Source organism: Lampris incognitus, chromosome 11 (assembly GCF_029633865.1).
Source record: "Lampris incognitus isolate fLamInc1 chromosome 11, fLamInc1.hap2, whole genome shotgun sequence".
Classification (NCBI taxonomy): domain Eukaryota; kingdom Metazoa; phylum Chordata; class Actinopteri; order Lampriformes; family Lampridae; genus Lampris; species Lampris incognitus.
The window spans coordinates 53,096,778-53,112,414 of NC_079221.1; the positions used below are offsets into that span (position 1 = coordinate 53,096,778).

Sequence of the window (15,637 nt, forward strand, 5' to 3'; positions counted from 1 at the left end):
AGGGAGACAAACACGCAGTTAAGCACGCTGCTGGTTAACAGTAAACCAACAATAACAACAACTTGTAGTAAAAGTAATATTCACAGTGCTTATACTACCACTATTATTACTAATTATTAGTGCTATTAAAGCTAAGTACTACAAACACAGCTATCACTGCTCCTACGAGAGACACTACCATTATAACTACTGCTGTGACCACTACTCCCACTAATAAAGAAAATAGACTGTGATAATAATCACATCTTTAGGTCTGTTACTACTAGTTCTACTGTGGTTACTATTACCACCACCAACACTGCCACTACTATATTTATTAACAACAACAATAATGAGAAAAAACACAATAATAACAATTCCATGTCTTTTGTGCTGGATAAGATCTAATCTCGTAATGATGACATGGTGTTGACATATTGGCTGCTTTAAGCATCGAAATTGCGATGTTCATCTTCTTTTGTTCTTTACTCTCATCCCAGCTGTTGTCTCGCTTGGTCCATATGTTGTGCTGATGGTTAGCATCTGGTTTTAGAATCAGTCTCTTCGTAAATCCTCTACCTTTCTCAAGGTAGGTTGTTGGAGCCCAGGGAGGGTCCTCCTCTGTACAGGGGTCATTGTACTCAACTAAAGCGGACTCCTCCTCTTCCTCACCTTCCTCTAATGGCTGATCACGGGGCCAGACCTCATCAGGCCCTGATTGGCCCTCAACAGCTGAGGAAGGGGAAGAGGATCGTGTGAGACTGGGGAAATGGGTCGGGAGGGAGGAGGAGGTTATTATATAGCTGGAGATTCAGATCGTACGACAGTGGCACTCAACCATGTGTGATGAAGAGCTGTGTGTACACAGGTTTTCTTTCAGACCAACACTACAGCTGCTGAGCTCACTGACCATTCCTCCTGTGTTTGGCTGAAGGTGTGTGGTCAGTGAACTCATCTGAAGTACAGCAGTGTTGGGTTGGGGAGAAAAACCTGCACGCACATGGCACTCCATGGCACATGGCTGGTATCACCCATGTGCCATGGAGTGCCATGATTTCCAACTGATTGTCATGATGCCCAAATAAATCAACTCTGATTGGTGTGATTATCAGAAACACCCAATCAAGGTTACTCAGGCAAATGGGGCGCAGGTGAACAGAAACACCAATCAGGGGATGGAGAACAGGCGAGCCCCGATGGTCCAGACCACACAACCATGACCGTTACGGAGTGTACATGAGTTAGAATATTACATTAACATGCCAGATCATACACTGTGAATATTTACATACATGGGAAATAAGCTGAGTTTCATATATGAGCTGTGTTGGTAGTTTATGGATGATAAGAGAGATAACTCACATTGTCTTAACAAGACAGCTATCAACACAGACAATGAACCAGCAGAATGAAGTACAGATTTAAAAGATCACTTACCTGCACTGTAACATGTGAGAGTCAAGACGCACATGCAGATGAGAGACATGTAGGTGTGATGGGTGTCACTGAGTGACAAGAGTTGAGTCTGTCCTTATAAACCATCGAGTGGGACTGATGCACAGAGTCTCCTCCATGCAGACCTGCCTTTGTTTAGCTGCTACTGATAAAGAACTGTTGTCTTCACACTGACGCTGAAAGTAAGCTTTTGCTTTACCGTGGCCAAATAAATGTTTAACTGGACTTTCCCTTTCTCACGGCAACTTCTGTTTTATGATCCGCTCTGTTCATAATGTTTGGGTACAACCTCAATTTATTATTATTCATTCATTAATTCATTCATTCATTCATTCATTCATTCCTTCATTCATCGTAGCCGCTTCTCCGGGGTCGGGTCGCGGTGGCAGCAAGCTAAGTAGGGCACTCCAGACGTCTCTCTCCCCAGCAACGTCATCCAGCTCCTCCTGGGGTTTCCAAGGCGTTCCCAGGCCAGATTGGACATGTAGTCCCTCCAGCGAGTTCTGGGTCTACCCCGGGATCTCCTCCCAGTTGGCCGTACCCAGTAAACCTCCAAAGGAAGGCACCCAGGAGGCATCCTGATCAGATGCCTGAACCACCTCCACTGACTCATTTCGACGCGAAGGAGCAGCGGCTCTACTCTGAGCTCCCTCCGGGTGCCCGAGCTCCTCACCCTATCTCTAAGGCTGAGCCCAGACACCCTACGGAGGAAACTCATTTCAGCTCATGACCATAGGTGAGGGTTGGAACGAAGATTGACTGGTAAATTGAGAGCTTTACCTTCCGGCTCAGCTCCTTCTTCACCAAAACGGTTCGGTACGACTTCCGCATTACAGCTGATGCTGCACCAATCCGCCTGTCAATCTCCTGCTCCATCCTACCCTCACTCGTGAACAAGACCCCGAGATACTTCAACCCTTTCACTTGAGGCAACAACTCATCCACAACCCGGAGGGAGCAATCCACCATTTTCCAGTAGAGGATCATGGCCTCAGACTTGGAGGTGCTGACTCTCATCCCGGCCATTTAAAACTCCGCTGCAAACCGCCCCAGTGCTCGCTGGAGGTCACGTTCTGATGAAGCCAACAAAACCACATCATCTGCTAAGAGCAGAGACGCAATTCTGAGGTTTCTAAAACGGACACACTCCTCACCTTGGCTGCGCCTTGAGATCTTGTCCATGAATATCACAAACAGAATCGGAGACAAGGGACAACCTTGGCGGAATCCGACACCCACTGAAAACGTGTTTGACTTTGTGTCGAGAATGTGGACACAGCTCTCACTTTGGTTAAACAAGGACCGGATGGCTTGTAGCAACTGTCCCGGTACCCCATACCCCCATTATTATTATTATTATTATTATTGTTATTATTACAATTAATATTATTATTGTTATTGTTATTATTATTATTGTTATTGTTAATTATTTCCAGTGTTTTCTGTTTCCTCCAAAAAACATTTCCCTTGGGATTGAGACTCTTTCTCACTACACATACAACCAAATAGTTTTAACACCAGAAATGTTAAAATTGGACACAACGTTGACAAATGATAAAAACCAAAAGAAAAATTTGGTCATTCTAAAATATGACTGCTTTTATTAAATTTTAAATAAATGTCACGATGATATTTTGAAAAGATATTTGGGCAGCAAATTCTCAATGTTGTTAAGTAAAACTTCTGTTTTCAAAACTGAACAAAATATATTCTAATTTATAACTTTTCAAGGAATTACTTTAATTTTGAATTTGATCATACGTTTTATAATTACCACTAAATAAATATATAACTTGATAGAAAAAAATCCAGTAAATATGTCAATAGATTATTTTGTACACAAAACGAACGAAAATATTTTAAGCGGCAAATTCTTACTTACATACTTGTTGTGGCAGTTTTATATTAATTTATTTAAAGAAGGTAATAATCACACCATTAATGATCAACTGATTTTAATTATTCTACCATGTAGGTGAACACATCATTAAACATGTTGGTTCATCAGGTTATATTTGGTTAAAATCATAATTCTTTACATTGCTCTCAAACAACAAGGCAACGTGACTGAAAACTCTGAAATCAGCAGTTTTCTAAACATATTGTGTGAAGCACCGACTTTTATCAATGGATGACCACATTTATTTTGTCCATTTTCTGAGGAGGCTAAACTCTGGTTTCAGAGGTTGGGGGATTCAGTAATTGTTCAAAGTAAATCTCACACTTTCATGTCATGTAGGATTTACTTTCCATTTTATTGAAATGGTACTTTTTGTGTGATCATAGGATGTCTACAGATGTGAGGACAACAAAAGAGAAACACTGACAAAACTGACAAATTTGAAAAGAATATTTAATATTTTTTTATTTGTGCATTAGTATGAAACCAGTAATACAATAACAATAATAGAATAGAAAAACAGACAATGCAACTAATACCATATATTAGAAGAAGACCAAGAACAACATATTACTACAATTATATTTTTGTTTTTATTATTATTATTATTATTACTATTATTATTATTATTATCATTAGTGTTATTAATGGTGATGTTGTTGTTATAGAGCTTACCGTATGTCCCAGCTGGCAGATCAGTCACTGTGAAACAGAGGGAGGTTTTTGTACGGCTCTCTATCACCGTGTGAACACCCGCTGACTATTGATATAGTGTTGACTCTGACAGTAGTAAACTGCTGTATCCTCAGCCTGGACTCCACTGATGGTCAGGGTGAAGTCAGTCCCAGACCCACTGCCACTAAACCTCGATGGAGTTCCTGACTCAAGAGTGTTTGCATAATAAATGAGGAGTTTAGGAGTTTCTCCAGGTTTCTGTTGGTACCAGGAGATAAGTGGATTGCTCTGATAAATTTGAGGGGGTTGACTCAGTTTGCATGCCAGACTGACTGATTCTCCTACATTGGCAGCTTTCATTGAAGGAGTCTGAGTCACAGTGACCTGACTGCTTGATCCTGAAAACAGAAACACACAAACAGACTGAAAGTGAAGGCCTTCATTCTCTCACATGTACATCTGGAAATCTCTGTGAAAGGACAGATGTGTTACTCATTACATCACATAAACACATAGAATTCCTTTTTTCAGGTGTTGTTTTAACTGAAACTCAACAGTGTAAAACACAAACAGGGACTTGGTAGAAACAATGTGCAGGTGGGGAAACACAAACTGGTGAGATCAGAGAAAGTTCTTTCAGGAGAGGAAAAGTTGAGATGAGGAAAACAAGGAAGACAGTGAATCATCTCTGCCGGTCTTACCTTAAATAAAGGCAGCACATGTCAGGATGAAAATGCTGCTCCAACACATGGTTTTTACCTTTGCTGTCACAATGAACAAGTGTTGGTGGCTTTGCTTTGGACTTGCAGAGTTATAAAGGTTTCATGAGCACTGAAGCATGTCCTTCAAATAAGAAGGGTCCTCTCTATGCAAATGAGCTTCCTGGTGAGACTGCTGTTAGTAGCAGATGTGTATATCATGTCCTGTGAGGACACACCGTCTTGTGTGTGCTCCAGCCACTTATTACAGTAGTCACCACCACCTTCTGTGACTAATGCCAAGTTAGATGAAGAAGAAATGATCTTGGATTATTGACATGAGAAAGAGTCTAAAAACATTCCTAAAACCATAAGGAGTTGTCTCTTTAATACACGTGTTGTCATGTTGTGGTGTTGTTGACTTTGAGCTCGTACCGTTCACACACATTTATAGAAATACTATTCATGATCCAACTCAAACTGCTCTCGTGGGGACTTCTTTTGTGGACAAATATGAGCTGCCCTATCTACGGTGCCATGAACAAGGATTTGCCCCTTCCTGGTTTCCTCTATTTTGGCATATTTGTCAAACTTATTTGATTCAGATCTTCACACAAAATGTAATAGGACGAAGAGAACCCGAGTAAACACACAATCCAGTTGTTAAATGATCATTTTATCTATTTAAGGAGAACGGTTATCCAACACCAACTGACCCTGTGGGAACAAGTAATTGCCCCCTTAGTTGCTCCATCAACCAACGAAGCAAATGTCATGGATCACTGGGTTCAGGTGGAGCAGACACACCCAGGCTTGATGCCTGCAGCCCTGTTGAGGCTAAACACCACTTCTATAAAACCTGACCATCAATGTGACGTAGCTACAAGGTGTCACCAGGCAGCACACTATGCTGCTATCAGAAGAACCTCCAGAAGAGGAGAGAAACAAAGTGGTGAGGTATCTCAGTCTGGAAAGGGCTACAAAGCCATCTGCAAGTCTCTGGGACTCCAGAGAACCACAGTGGAGCCATTCTCTCCACATGGAGAGACATTGAACAGTGGTGAATGTGGCCCTGTATGTGTGTGTGCTGACCTATCAAGCTCTGCTTCTAGCTGGCAGTAGACTGCATAGGCTACAATATCCTGCTGCCCACAGCGCCCTCTGGTGGCCATTTTCCATATGGTCTGCCTATATAAGCTGCTCCAACCACCATTTTCCTTTGTCATGTAAGTTTAAAGGCCTGTTATGAATATCACTTGTGTCTGTGTGTGTGTGTGTGTGTGTGTGTGTGTGTGTGTGTGTGTGTGTGTGTGTGTGTGTGTGTGTGTGTGTGTGTGTGTGTGTGTGTGTGTTGTGACTATGTCTGATTCATTGTACTGCTGTAACATGGGTGTTTATGGGCTGCAGCGTTGTCGGGTGCTGTGCTGAACTGTGTCTCCGTCTTTTGCCATGTGTGGAGTTCTTGATAGACACATATAAGTTGTGCGTCCTGCCTTGCTGTAGTTGTGTCCTGCAGTGTGCCGCCTGCAGAATGCCACTTTTCAAGCCCCCTGAGGGTTTTTAGGCAACTCTCCTTCACATTGTCTTTCCAGTTACACATTGTGTCTTTTTGATATGTGTAAAATAAAGAAACACAGCCCACTGACGTAGAGGACAAGGTCAGGTCCTTCCCCTCCAGGGCCGTCTCCGGGCCCGATGGGGCCACAAGACTTCTCTGAGTCACTGCACACCTTACATTGCTGGGCCAAAGAAACACACCATCACACCTGAGGAGAATAAAATGACCCTTTTACCCAGAACCAAGCCCAGCTGTTTGGACAGGATTATACAGTAGTCCATCACAGCCCTGTAGCCTTTAACATGTCATTAGAAACAGCCCAGCTGATGGGATTATGGCTGTGATTCTTCTTCATTGGTATTATGTTTTGCAGTAGTAATGGATGGAGATACAGCAGATTTAGGCTCCACACCTGTTCTCATTTCATTGCTTTGTCATTGACAAAATGGTCAATTCTGAAGGGTTCAGTGTGTAAAAGTCTTGCAGATACTGAATGATGAAGTTCAGACAACACGTCACTTAATACATTTGGAAATCCTCCAAATCATTTGGGTACTGTCCTTAAAGAGACCTTTCTGTCCAGTCCTGTTGTGATGTGCATTGTTCCACATGTTGTCAAGCCGTCATGGCACGCTGTACCAAAACACTGCACAGTACTAAATATATATATATATATATATATATATATACACTGCTCAAAAAAATAAAGGGAACACATAAGCAATGCAATGTAGCTCCAAGTCAATCACACTTTTGAGATATCAACCTGTCCAGTTAGGAAGCAACACTGATTTGTGAATCAATTTCACCTGTTGGTAAATTGTCTAATTTCCACCAGGTGGAAATTAGACAATTTGCAAGACAACCCCTATAGAAGGAATGGATTTGCAGGTGGTGGCCACAGACCATTTGCCTGTCCTCATCTTTTTCTGGCCGATCTTTGGTTAGTTTTTCATGTTGCTAGTGCCCTCACCACTAGAGGTGGCATGAGGCGGTATCTGCAACCTACAGAAGTTGCTCAGGTAGTGCAGCTCATCCAGGATGGCACATCAATGCGTGCTGTGGCAAGAAGATTTGATGTGTCTCCCAGCACAGTGTCCAGAGCATGGAGGAGGTACCAGGAGACAGGCCAGTACACCAGCAGACGTGGAGGGGGCCGCAGGAGGACAACAACCCCGCAGCAGGACCGCTATCTGGTCCTTTGTGCAAGGAGGAACAGGAGGAGCGCTGCCGGAGCCCTACAAAACGACCTTCAACAGGCCACTAATGTGCAGGTTTCTGCTCAAACAGTGAGAAACAGAATGCATGAGGATGGTATGAGGGCCCGACGTCCACAATTGGGGCCTGTGCTCACAGCCCAACACCGTGCAGCCCGATTGACCTTTGCCAGAGAACATCTTGGTTGGCAGATTCGCCATTGGCGCCCTGTGCTCTTCACAGATGAGAGCAGGTTCACACTGAACACATGTGACAGACGTGAGAGAGTCTGGAGACGCTGTGGAGAACGTTCTGCTGCCTGCAACATCCTCCAGCATGACCGGTTTGGCGGTGGGTCAGTGATGGTCTGGGGAGGCATATCCTTGGAGGGCCGCACAGACCTCTACGTGCTAGCCAGAGGTACCATGACTGCCATTAGGTACCGGGATGAGATCCTCAGACCCATTGTCAGACCATATGCTGGTGCAGTGGGCCCTGGGTTCCTGCTCATGCATGACAATGCTCGTCCTCATGTGGCCAGAGTGTGTCAGCAGTTCCTGTATGTCGAGGGCATTGATGCTCTGGACTGGCCTGCACGTTCCCCAGACCTGAATCCAATCGAGCACCTCTGGGACATCATGTCTCGTACCATCCGCCAACGCGATGTCGCACCACAGACTGTCCAGGAGTTGACCGATGCCCTGATCCAGGTCTGGGAGGAGATCCCTCAGGAGACCATCCGTCGTCTCATCAGGAGCATGCCCAGACGTTGTAGGGAGTGCATACAGGCACGTGGAGGCCACACACACTACTGAGCCTCATTTTGAATCGTCTTGAAGAATTTCCACAGAAGTTGGATCAGCCTATGTTCTCATTTTCCACTTTGATTTTGAGTATGATTCTGAATCCAGACCTTAATGGGCTAATGATTTTGATTTCCATTGATCATTCTTAGGTTATTTTGCTCTAAACACATTCCTCTGTCTAATAAATAAAGATTTTCAGCTGAAATATTTCATTCATCGAGGTCTATATTGTGTTTTTAGGTGTTCCCTTTATTTTTTTGAGAAGTGTAAAAGTAGGCTAACCCACCATATACCTTCAACGTACCCAACAATGTCAAGCCTGGTACTACCAACAACCAGGATTAGTCCCCAAAGCCTTGACTGGCACAGGGACCACTCTCCTGGCAGGAAGTCCCTCTCGGTTCAGCGCCGGCGGATCTGGGAGTGACTTCCCCCTGACTGTCACAGCAGTCCAGGCTGAGGACGCAGGGATTTCCTACTGTCAGAGTGATATCTGTGTTCATGGCTGAGCAACCACACAGTGATAGAAGGCTGTACAAACATCTGCCATGTAGGCAGGACCACCTAAGGTATAAGACAACTAAGCTGCCTCTTAGACTGTGAAGTCCTACGATTAACAAAGTGCTGCTTGGACACCAGGAGGAAAAATCAAATTCTGCTTAGGACCCCAACAAGACTTGAACAGGTCCTGTTCTCAGGTGACATGTCAGTAACACCATATGAACCCGTTCCTTTTCTTCCATACGTGGTGTCAATTTATGGACCTTTTTTGATCTTCATCTTTGGTATTTCAGAGATTTATGACAGATGCATCTTGAAAGGACACAGTTAAAACACAGGGAACTCTACACAGCATTAACAGTTGATGTGTAGGGATTCACACAGGACATCTATTGCCTACAGGGGGCACACTAGAGAGGACCATGCAGTCGGACAAAGGAAAAATGCAAAGTCTGAATGGCCAAGAAAACAGAAATCCCTGTGGGGACTGGATCAACATTTTGGCCACAGGATGTCCATGGTGGACAATATGGCAAGCTGTTCCAGCTTTTAATGTCCTTTATTATCATCACCAATTCATTTTTTTACTTGTTAAAATATCCAATTTTCATATCAGAAATTGAAATTTAAGTAGTTATAATTCACTTTTAAGTAGTTGAAATACCAGTTGTTGATATAAGAGGTTCAGTTGTTGATGTCAGACATTTCTTTTTTGATATCAGCAATTATGTTCCAAATGTTGATATTGCAAAAAAAAAATATTTCAATGATTGGCACTTAAACTACTTAATATCCCACTAATTTAAATTCCAGTTCTCACTGAAATGAATGGGGGAAAGTTGTAATCCTCAGTAGTTAGGATTTAATTTGATGTCAAGATTTGAATTGTTGATGTGCAAAATTACATTTTAACTAGTTAAAATATCATTTAGAATATAACTTTTGATAGACAGGATACTTAATTTAGAATATGACTTTTGATAGACAGGATAGTTAAAATATAATTTTTGATAGACAGGATAGTTAAAAGATAATTTAGAATATAACTTTTGATAGACAGGATAGTTAAAATATAATTTAGAACATAACTTTTGATAGACAGGATAGTTAAAATATAATTTTTGATAGACAGGATAGTTAAAATATCATTTAGAATATAACTTTTGATAGACAGGATACTTAAAATATCATTAAAATTTAAATTTTGACAGACAGGATAGTTAAAATATCATTTAGAATATAACTTTTGATAGACAGGATAGTTAAAATATAATTTAGAATATAAATGTTGATAGACAGGATAGTTAATTTAGAATATAACTTTTGATAGACAGGATAGTTAAAATGTGATTTAGAATATAACTTTTGATAGACAGGATACTTAAAATATCATTTAAAATATAACTTTTGATAGACAGGATAGTAAAAATATCATTTAGAATATAACTTTTGATAGACAGGATAGTTAAAATATAATTTAGAATATAACTTTTGATAGACAGGATAGTTAATTTAGAATATAACTTTTGATAGACAGGATAGTTAAAATATAATTTAGAATATAACTTTTGATAGACAGGATAGTTAAAATAGAATTTAGAATACAACTTTTGATAGACAGGATACTTAAAATATCATTTAAAATATAACTTTTGATAGACAGGATAGTTAAAATATAATTTAGAATATAACTTTTGATAGACAGGATACTTAAAATATAATTTAAAATATAACTTTTGATAGGCAGGATAGTTAAAATATCATTTAGAATATAACTTTTGATAGACAGGATAGTTAAAATATCATTTAGAATATAACTTTTGATAGACAGGATAGTTAATTTAGAATATAACTTTTGATAGACAGGATAGTTAAAATATAATTTTTGGTAGACAGGATACTTAAAATATAATTGAAAATATAACTTTTGATAAACAGGATACTTAGAATATCATTTAGAATATGACTTTTGATAGATAGAATAGTTAAAATATCATTTAGAATATAACTTTTGATAGACAGGATACTTAAAATATCATTTAAAATATAACTTTTGACAGACAGGGTAGTTAAAATATCATTTAGAATATAACTTTTGATAGACAGGATAGTTAAAATATAATTTAGAATATAACTTTTGATAGACAGGATAGTTAATTTAGAATATAACTTTTGATAGACAGGATAGTTGAAATATAATTTAGAATATAAATTTTGATAGACTGGATACTTAAAATATCATTTAAAATATAACTTTTGATAGACAGGATAGTTAAAATATCATTTAGAATATAACTTTTGATAGACAGGATAGTTAAAATATCATTTAAAATATAACTTTTGATGACCAGGATAGTTAAAAGATCATTTAAAATATAACTTTTGATAGACAGGATAGTAAAAATATCATTTAGAATATAACTTTTGATAGACAGTTAGTTAAAATATAATTTAGAATATAACTTTTGATAGACAGGATAGTTAATTTAGAATATAACTTTTGATAGACAGGATAGTTAAAATATAATTTAGAATATAACGTTTGATAGACAGGATAGTTAAAATATCATTTAGAATATGACTTTTGATAGACAGGATAGTTAAAATATCATTTAGAAAATAACTTTTGATAGACAGGATAGTTAAAATATCATTTAGAATATAACTTTTGATAGTCAGGATATTTAAAATATAATTTAGAATATAACTTTTGATAGACTGGATACTTAAAATATCATTTAGAATATAACTTTTGATAGACAGGATAGTTAATTTAGAATATAACTTTTGATTGACAGGATACTTAAAATATTTAAAATATAACTTTTGATAGACAGGATAGTTAAAATATCACTTAGAATATGACTTTGATAGACAGGATAGTTAAAATATCATTTAGAATATAACTTTTGATAGACAGGATAGTTAAAATATAATTTAGAATATAACTTTTGATAGACAGGATAGTTAAAATATAATTTAGAAAATAACTTTTGATAGACAGGATAGTTAAAATATCATTTAGAATATAACTTTTGATAGTCAGGATAGTTAAAATATCATTTAGAATATAACTTTTGATAGACGGGATACTTAAAATATCATTTAGAATATAACTTTTGATAGACAGGATACTTAAAATATCATTTAAAATATAACTTTTGATAGACAGGATAGTTAAAATATCATTTAGAATATGACTTTGATAGACAGGATAGTTAAAATATCATTTAGAATATAACTTTTGATAGACAGGATAGTTAAAAGATCATTTAAAATATAACTTTTGATAGACAGGATAGTTAAAATATAATTTAAAATATAACTTTTGACAGACAGGATAGTTAAAATATCATTTAGAATATAACTTTTGATAGACAGGATAGTTAATTTAGAATATAACTTTTGATAGACAGGATAGTTAAAATATCACTTAGAATATAACTGTTGATAGACAGGATAGTTAAAATATCATTTAGAATATAACTTTTGATAGACAGGATAGATAATTTAGAATATAACTTTTGATAGACAGGATAGTTAAAATATCATTTAGAATATGACTTTTGATAGTCAGGATAGTTAAAATATAATTTAGAAAATAACTTTTGATAGACAGGATAGTTAAAATATCATTTAGAATATAACTTTTGATAGTCAGGATAGTTAAAATATCATTTAGAATATAACTTTTGATAGACAGGATAGTTAAAATATCATTTAGAATATAACTTTTGATAGACAGGATAGTTAAAATATCATTTAGAATATAACTTTTGATAGACAGGATAGTTAAAATATCATTTAGAATATAACTTTTGATAGACAGGATAGTTAAAATATCATTTAGAATATGACTTTTGATAGACAGGATAGTTAAAATATCATTTAGAATATAACTTGATAGACAGGATAGTTAAAATAGAATGTGGATATCATGAGTTTGGTATTTTGCCTGGATACTTGTGATGTACAGTGGGATTATAAGTAGGCTGGTTGTCATCCAGTTTCTGATAAGGAAATGGCTAAGTGGTGGAGCTGGAGTAAAAACAGAGGGGTTAAAAGCTAAAAGTTCCTGCCATATACACTAATAAGGCTGAGCTGCGGCACGTGAGCGTGTTGAGCAGCAGCCATCGAGGTGTGTCAAGTGGAAAGGAGGTTTTTGTACGGCGTCTTAACCAGGCTCTATCACTGTGGATCACTTTTGGTGGCGGCACTGAGGTCATCGTCTCATGTAAGTGATTTCTCTTGTACATTTGTGTGTCCATAGTCATTTTCTACATTAGCTGCTTCTCACAACGTGTTGCTACGTATGTCGAGTGTTGGTTTGGGAAAACAAAACTAGATTTTGATTTGTTTAATGATTCATTTGGAGTCAGTCGTGACAATTAACAGGACTCCAGGGTGGAAAGGCAATGGCTGAATATTGTAAAGTAGTCCATGTTATTCTAACAACATCAGTATGCCGTAGCATCGTCACATAACTTGACATTACAGCTTTAGTCGACCATTGGTTAAAGCCTGAACAATGCTGTCAGTTTGGAAATCTTACAAGACAAACTGAAATCACAATCTTCAACACTGAGCTATTTATTCGACGTTTGGTCTCTAACCCGTGTATATTTTAGGTGTCTTGTATCAGTAAAAGCTGCAGAAATTGTTGCATGAGGATTGCACCGCAGCAGTGTAAATCAGCTGCAGGTACAACGGTGGTTAAATGAGCTTTACTCACACTGAACATGTTGAATAGAGGCTGCACACAGTGTACAGTCCCATGTAAAGCCGTGTTTAATTTACACATTTATAATCTGCTAAATCACTGGCAGTCTGAGAAATGAGCTCATTCATATTCACTTTATGTGCCACACACATTCATATACGCACACCTGAAAACTGCTTTTAAAACTAATTTTATTGTAAACTTGCAGAATATTTAACTGGTGATTTACAGCCTATGGCATATTGTTTATTTCATCCTTTATTTACTGTTAAGGTTGTAAAAAGTCATGTAAATTGTGAGTATTAGTTTAGTTTGTTGCCTTTAGTTACACACAGACAGGGCACATTGATACACATTTGTGTAAATGTGGCAGTTTAGCAGCATCACACATTTTCAACTGTGGTCCTGCAGGTACAGTAGAGACGGCAGATTAAAGGAAACACACATAGACTACTGTACAAATAGATTATGAAAACACACTGCACACATAAAGACATGGAAACAAAGACTACAACATGACACACTGATGCTGCATGTGCTTATTCACACAGCACAGTAGCATTAACATGGTCCTGGTGAGTAGTGGTGGTGCTGCAGTGCTCTCAGTAACACATAGTTCAGCAAGTCGGTGTATTCAGTTGTGTCTCTCTTTACAGCGGGGGTCTCAGTCAAACCCACCTTCTCCCTGCTCCCCCCCTCTTCTGAGGAGTTGTCCAAGGGCTCGGCCACGCTGTCCTGTCTGCTGAGCAGCTACTCCCCAAAAGGAGCGCTGGTGACTTGGCAGAAGGATGGGAGGGAGGTGACGGCGGGCGTCCTGACGGGACAAGAGGTGTGGAGCAGCACTGGGTACAGCCGCAGCAGCATCCTGACCCTCAGCAAAGCCAGCTGGGATGAAGGAGACCTCTACACCTGCTTGGTGGCCCACGATGGCCGCAGGCAGTCCACCGAGCTCAGGAGGACACAGTGCAGCGGCTAGAGAAACGCCCCCTACTGGCTGGAAGCAACCTTCCCTCAAATGCATGGGTTTATAAAAAGAGATGAATAAAAATGAGGCAGGGATGTGAACACAAAAGCCCCCTTGCAGCAGTTTCTAACATGTGCGTGCTTAGGTGTGTTGTAGTTAAGTGTGTAGGGGTGAGTTTGGGGAGAGGGGCACTTTGGTTAAGTTCATCTGTTGCTTCTACTGTTGGTTTCTGTTGCTGAATGTATTCCTGCTTGTCTGCTGCTCAGAAGTTAATAAAGTTTTTGTCAAATGATCCAGTTTTGTATTTGTTGGTTTGTCATGAATTTACAAACTGTGGCACCAGCTAAAGCTGAAATAAAACCCCTTTAAATAATTTACAAATCCTGGCCAGCCCACAGCAGGCAGGCCTGTAATGTGGGTTTATAATCTGCTGTAGTAACAAGATAGGGACTCTAACCTGCGCTGTAGAGAGTTCATCCCGGTAATGACAATAAAGTGAGATGAGCTTTTACACTTGTGTCATAGCTGACATGTTTATCCAGAGTGCCTCACTATGAGTACAGCCCCGACCAACTAGTCCCATCAGCATGTGCTCACCATATATACCCACAAGCCCTTGCTGGAGTTGGAAACAAGAGAAGTGCAGCTGCAAAAGTCCTGAAGGGAAGCTAATACTTCAGAGCAGCAGCAGCAGCAGGACTAGGTTGGTCTGGAAAACACAATTAGAAATGGACTGGGACATTACAGAGCACATATTGTTGACCATGAGCTGAAACAGAAGGGTTAGAAACCTGGTGTAGAGTCCCTCTGAGACGTGGACATGTGTTGACAGGGCTTATTCTGGCCCCGGCAGGGAGCAGTGAAGCTTGACTATGCAAACCACAGGGTGGAGGCAGCACACCACCCATTTGAGGAAGTCCCACAAGTCCTTCCTGTAGTCTACAGCAGAGTTTGCATATGGAGCATGAAACAAACACCTTCTGAAGTGCATCTCTATTCTTGGACCGGGGGAACCAGTGAACCTCGACTATGGAAATTACAGCTTTCAGACACGTTTCACCAAAGAACTGAGAAGTTTATTTCCAACATGATATAAAATCCTGTTTGGGAGAGAAACAAACAGTTGACAGGTGCTAATTGTTTGGTGTGTGTGAGGTTTAGAGCGGAGCATCTGTAAAAGTGTT

The 15,637-nt window shown here is 39.2% G+C and overlaps 1 gene segment (V, D, J or C); it reads left to right on the forward strand.

The window, feature by feature from the left end:
- The first annotated feature begins 4,203 nt into the window (after positions 1 to 4,203).
- LOC130120418 (Ig lambda-2 chain C region-like) lies at positions 4,204 to 14,743 on the forward strand. The segment is given in 4 exon segments: positions 4,204 to 4,225; positions 8,587 to 8,765; positions 12,952 to 13,003; positions 14,146 to 14,743. Coding segments are annotated over 4 exon segments (573 nt in total).
- Positions 14,744 to 15,637: the final 894 nt, after the last annotated feature.